We start from the raw sequence: 6,121 nt of genomic DNA, 5'->3' as shown, positions 1-6,121 counted from the left end.
TAAAAAGTTACTATTATTTTTTTGAAATGAAGGAAATTAAAATTTACCACAGGTCCCTTTATTTATAGGTCTAATAAAACATGTAATGTTGTCATATTAATTGTGCATATAAATAACTTGATAAGAGCTTACAATTAGTTGCGGAACAAATGATTATTTCAGACCTAGACCGAGATATTGATGGTGATTTTCTAGTTTCGTAGAACAAAATATGATACATAAGATAGAATACAATAGAAACAAAGAGTTTGAAGCCTAATAGCTAGATGAAAGATTGTCATCTTCCATTTTGAAAGTTATTAGGCTGAGACTTGTGATAACGCTTAGCTACCCGCTTATCTCCAATGACGACAACATCGTCAATACTAGCGTAGTGTGTAAAAGGAACTTCAAAGCCGAAAAATTCATTTATTTGGGGGGGGGGGGGCAGCTATAAAAAATAGCGTCACACCTAGGATCGAACTTGTGACCTAAAATAGATTTTCAACTACTTCACTACTACGTTAGAAATCTTTCAACATTTCATATATGACACAAAAGAATTCAACATTTAATATAAATATATAAAAGATAATTTTTCTTATTTACACTGTATAATATTTTGATGAAAGATATTCAATTGAGCCCCTTAGCTCCCTTTAGCTCCACCATCCCTTACAAGAAATGGACAATGGTCATAGAGATTCAAGATTTGTATTGTGGTCTCGTGTTGAGCCCCAAAAGTACTGCTTTGTTCTTTTTTATTTAAAATTCTTTTAGAGAAAATCTTGGCCACACTCGTGCTAACAATTTATATGATTACACAAAAAATCTGAAAGATTAAATGTTATTTCTGAAATGTCTATAGAGGTTAAAATGACCTACTTCAAAACCTGGTTGAAAGATCCCAAACTAATAATAGGCGATTTAAAATTTAAACCTAATAAATTCAATTTTTTTGCTTTCAAAATTATCCCTTCAAATAATAATTTGTATTAATATTTTAATAGTTCTCAATATTCTTTCCGTTCTAATTTATGTAAATTTATTTTTTTAATACATTCAAAAACGAATGACCTCTTTATATTATGTTGTGGGCAAAAAATACTGAATTCCTACTAGTAGTGCTGAATTACATTGGTTCCATATTTTGAAAATCTACGTGTCCTTATTATGTCCAAAAGAATTCATATTAACTGGAAAAGGGTAAAAGAAGCATATGGATTCTGAGTCACTCAATTCCAATCAGCACAAAAGAAAAGAAAAACTAAATAATGAATCCTATAAAAAGACCACAAAATATGTGGAGCAAAACGAGAAGAAAAACAAAGAAACTCATTTGATTCTTGAAGAGTACAGCAGCAAGCAAGAAAATTAAAGTGGCTATTTTTGAAAAGCCATTGTTACAAGAAAATTAAGGTTTGTTCTTTAACTTCTTAACTCTCTATTGCTCTGTTGTTGTTGCTTTATAATAATAGTAATTGAGCACTTGCCTAAGCAAATGAGCTTATAATAATCTTGTTGACTAAATATAGAAAGCACCCATTATTCTGAAAAGTGATGTGATTCCACTGTCATTGGAGGTTTTTTTACTATTTGTGCTTTTAATAATTTAAACCAGTTTCTTAAAGATCCTTTCTTTGTGCTACATTTAGGCTCTTTTCTTTTTTTACAAAGTTCAAATTTTTAGTTGCTAGCCTTGTATTCTATTAGTGTTAGATCTCTATTACTACCTGTTAATCATTCCGTTTTTTTCCCACTGTTGTTACTGCTTGTTGCTATTGCTTTTTGTTCATCTTTCCTTGAGCCGGGTGTCTAATGAAAGATAGGGGTAAATTATGCGTATACACTAACCCAGATCTCACTTGTGGGATTTACTTAGTTTGTTGTTGTTGTTGTTGTTGTTGTTGTTCTGTTCCTTGAGACGAGGGTCTATCGGAAATAACCTCTCTACCCTCGATGTAGGGGTAAGGTCTGCGTACACATTATCTTCCCCAAACCCAATTGTGGGATTTACTGAGTTTGTTGTTGTTGTTGTAAATTTTTGTTGCTTAAGTGGTTATAATTGAGTGTTAATTGTGATGTTTGGTTTATCTCATTTTGCAGAAGCCAAGAAACAGGTTATTTTCTACTTGAGTTGGGAAAAGTTGGTTTGCTTTATTTGTGGGCTTTTTATAATCTTTTTTCCACAAGGGAAAGTGGGTATTTTCTTGAAAGTGGATTTAGACTCTAGTGGGAATCTACTAGGAGTAAATTTATTAATTTTTTATAAATTAAGCAGAGGAAGGAAGGAAACAGAAAACAGAAAGTAAGACAAAAAACCTTGGAATTGTTTTAGAAAACCAAGGTTTTCCTGTTCAAAATGTCTGTTGCCTTGTTATGGGTTGTTTCACCTTGTGAAGTCTCAAATGGGACAGGATTCTTGGATTCAGTCCGGGAGGGAAACCGGGTTTTTGATTCGTCGAGGCATAGGAATTTAGTGTGCAATGAGAGAAACAAGAGAGGTGTGAAACAAAGGTGGAATTTTGGTTCTGTAAGGTCTGCTATGGTGGCTACACCGGCGGGAGAAATGGCGACGATGACATCAGAACAGATGGTTTATGATGTGGTTTTAAAACAAGCAGCTTTAGTGAAGAGGCAGTTGAGATCTGCTGATGATTTAGAAGTGAAGCCGGAGATCCCTCTCCCCGGGAATTTGAGCTTGTTGAGTGAAGCATATGATAGGTGTAGTGAAGTATGTGCAGAGTATGCAAAGACATTTTACTTAGGTTTGCATCTTTAATCTATTTATTATTGGTTTACCAAAATTTTGGTTTTAAGTACTAATTCAGGCTATACGCTTGTTTATGTAATCGATGAATGCAAAAATTGATCTTTGTTTGGTTGCTATTCAGGAACCATGCTAATGACTCCAGAGAGAAGAAGGGCTATTTGGGCAATATATGGTGAGGTTTCTAGCCATTTAGTATCACTTATGCACACACACACTCAAAAACATGATTAATTGGAGACGAAGAGAACTCAAGTTGTTGCCATGTGACCAGGAGGAGGTCACAGGTTCGAGGCGTGGAAACAGTCTCTTGCAGAAATGCACTGTAAGGATGTGTACAATAGATCCTTGTGGTTCGGCCTTTCCTCCGACCCGTGCATAGCGACAACTTAGTGTATCGGGCTGCCCTTTTTAAAGAGGAGAACTCAAATTTGAGTTTGAGGGGTACGTGTAATAGGTAAAACTTGAGCTTCACTAGTTTGAAAGGCAATTAAAAAATCTTATTTGTTATATTATTCCTAATACTAGCCACAAAATTGGAAGGACTTGCTTAATAGTTAGACTCGAGACATAGATGTAGCATGCTTTAACTTCTGGTCATTTCTGTTAGATTTTTAGAGGTCAGATTTGATCTCTGAATCTTTTTCATAAGAGAGTAATACTGGCGTTATTGTATGATTGTTTTGCAGTGCAAGTGTGCAACAAGTCTTTCTCTCCAAATTATCAGCTAGTCATGCATGGTCAAGACCACTTTGAAAAAACACATGATTAATATACATGAAAGTGTTGATTTTGATCTATTATACATCGTCTTCAATGTTAATAACATATCACTTCTGATCCTCTTTCTTTCTCTTTAACTGTAATCTAATGGTAATTGTTGGAGCTTGGGTTGCTGCATATATAAACGAATTTCTGAGTTGAAAAGTTTCTCATTAAGTTCTTTTAAACAGTGTGGTGCAGGAGAACAGATGAACTTGTTGATGGCCCAAACGCATCACATATTACACCCCAAGCCTTAGATAGGTGGGAAGACCGGCTTGAAGATGTTTTCAGCGGGCGACCATTTGATATGCTCGATGCTGCTTTGTCCGATACTGTTTCCAAGTTTCCAGTTGATATTCAGGTTAGTCTTCCAATTCTATCATTTTTATCTTTCTCTGGTTCAGAGTTCTATGTCGCTTTCTTCATTCACATAAGTTGATTCACTTACGTCAATCATGTAAACTGTCTCATTGTTCAATATATCTTGCAGCCGTTCAGAGATATGATTGAAGGAATGCGTATGGACTTGAGGAAGTCAAGATATAGAAACTTTGATGAGCTTTACCTCTATTGTTATTACGTTGCTGGTACGGTTGGGTTGATGAGTGTTCCAATTATGGGTATTGCACCTGATTCAAAGGCAACAACAGAGAGCGTATATAATGCAGCTTTGGCTTTAGGAATCGCAAATCAACTAACGAACATACTCAGAGATGTTGGAGAAGAGTAAGTACAAGCCTACATTTTTACGCACATTCAGTTTGCTACTATGACATACCGATAATGTTAGTTGAGCTGTTTAGTTATCAGGTTTATGTTGTGGTTATGTCAATATAATACTAGAATAATTCGGAAAACTGCAGATAGGGAAAGAAAACTCTTCATAAGTGAAGTGCGATATTTTTATTGGTTAAGGCTTCCCTTGTTCTTATATATTGCTTTCCCCGCAGTGCCAGAAGAGGAAGAGTCTACTTACCTCAAGATGAATTAGCACAGGCAGGTCTCTTCGACGATGACATATTTGCTGGAAAAGTGACTGATAAGTGGAGAAGCTTTATGAAGAAGCAAATCCAGAGGGCAAGAAAGTTCTTCGATGAGGCAGAGGAAGGAGTTACACAACTGAGCTCAGCTAGCAGATGGCCTGTAAGCAGTCGTAAACTCTTAGCTTAGCTATATGAATATGATTTCTGGTCTGAGTATAATCTTTTTTCACCTTTTTTGGCTGTATGGAATATGGTAGGGTTAAAAAAAAAGAAGGAAATATATCAAAATATTCGGACATTAATGATCCATTCAGTTGTATTTCTTGGTCAATGAAATATCCGGATTTGGATAATTTTAGTGGTTCCATCAGCCAGTTTATCTGCTACCTAAACTTAGATGGCTGAGACAACATTGTTCCCAAATTTACGCCAGTATTCTCTTCGCCAGATGTAAGATTCGCCTTAAATACTGTTGTGCCAAAATCTTCTCTATGATCCTCGACTTGCTTCACTTCCTAGGAAAAGAACAGCTTTGTCTTTGTATGTCTTGATAATTTCATTGCATAGTTTAGGTAGAGGCACCAGAAACAGCCTTTATACCTTCTCAAGATGGGGGTAAGGACTGCGTACACACTACCCTCCCCATACCTCACTTGTAGGACTACGTTAGGTTGTTTGTTGTTGTCGTTGTTATTGTAGTTTAGGTAGAGGCAAAGGCCTATACTTTTATAGGACACTGAGCGAGAAACATCTCTTTGTTCCTTTTGGTTTATTCACTGATCTGAAACTTAGCACTAGTTTTCTTATTGATTCCTGAGGTGCTGACATTCCTGAATGAAGTCTATCCGAACCATATTAGCACTTCTCATGATCTCGGCTTTTGCAGGTATGGGCATCTTTGCTGTTGTACCGCCAAATACTGGACGAGATTGAAGCCAATGACTACAACAACTTCACAAAGAGAGCTTATGTGAGCAAACCAAAGAAGCTAATTTCCTTACCTATTGCTTATGCAAAATCTCTTGTGCCCCCTACAAGAACTCTTGTCACCTCTAGCTAAGGCATAGACATCAGATTTAAATTAAAGCAAGAAAGCATATACTGTTAAAAAAGAAAGAATTTCTAAAGTAGATATTGTTGTATTGATGCCACTTGTATATCATCAAAAGTAGGTAGTAAAATCCAATATAACAATCTCTAGTAGTTGTATGTTCACAATCTTAAGCCCTTTGAGGGGAATTCTTTTTGGTTCATTGGAAAAATTTTGCTGATTCCACATTGCCTCTGCTACATTTTGGAAACTATAACCATCTTGAAGATGATGGTTTTTGCCATTTTCCAAGGAAGAATTAAATGGAGTAATCCAACGAAACTATAGGCTTTTTGAGTGTTTGATGGTTTTAGGCCAACTTAATTTTAAGGTAGGCTTTTTGAGTGTTTGATGGTTTTGGGCCAACTCAATTTTAAGGGAGGGGCTCTACGCCCGTATATTATTAGGGAATCTTACAAAAATGTTTCAAATAAGTTCCAATTTACTGATCTCTAGTAATTAACTATAGACTTACCAAAACTAGTCAAACACATATAAAAATTAAAAATCCAAATAAATAAGGTTCTTTCTCTC

The 6,121-nt window shown here is 35.6% G+C and overlaps 1 protein-coding gene across 2 annotated transcripts; it reads left to right on the top strand.

The window, feature by feature from the left end:
• The first annotated feature begins 1,263 nt into the window (after positions 1-1,263).
• Positions 1,264-5,773, top strand: LOC104225467 (phytoene synthase 2, chloroplastic-like). 2 transcript variants are annotated; one of them, XM_070155873.1, is made up of 8 exons: positions 1,264-1,398; positions 2,086-2,747; positions 2,874-2,924; positions 3,439-3,489; positions 3,703-3,875; positions 4,005-4,240; positions 4,465-4,657; positions 5,384-5,773. In XM_070155873.1, the coding sequence occupies exons 2-8, from the start codon at positions 2,342-2,344 to the stop codon at positions 5,555-5,557; spliced, it is 1,284 nt and encodes a 427-aa protein (XP_070011974.1). In that variant the 5' UTR covers positions 1,264-1,398; positions 2,086-2,341; the 3' UTR covers positions 5,558-5,773. The 2 variants fall into 2 exon arrangements, with proteins under 2 accessions (XP_070011974.1, XP_009775572.1); XM_009777270.2 differs by lacking the exon at positions 3,439-3,489.
• Positions 5,774-6,121: the final 348 nt, after the last annotated feature.

The sequence above is a fragment of the Nicotiana sylvestris genome, chromosome 9 (genome assembly GCF_000393655.2).
Source record: "Nicotiana sylvestris chromosome 9, ASM39365v2, whole genome shotgun sequence".
NCBI lineage: Eukaryota > Viridiplantae > Streptophyta > Magnoliopsida > Solanales > Solanaceae > Nicotiana > Nicotiana sylvestris.
Note: the sequence above shows the minus strand (reverse complement) of the source record. Positions and strands in the feature narration are given on the sequence as shown.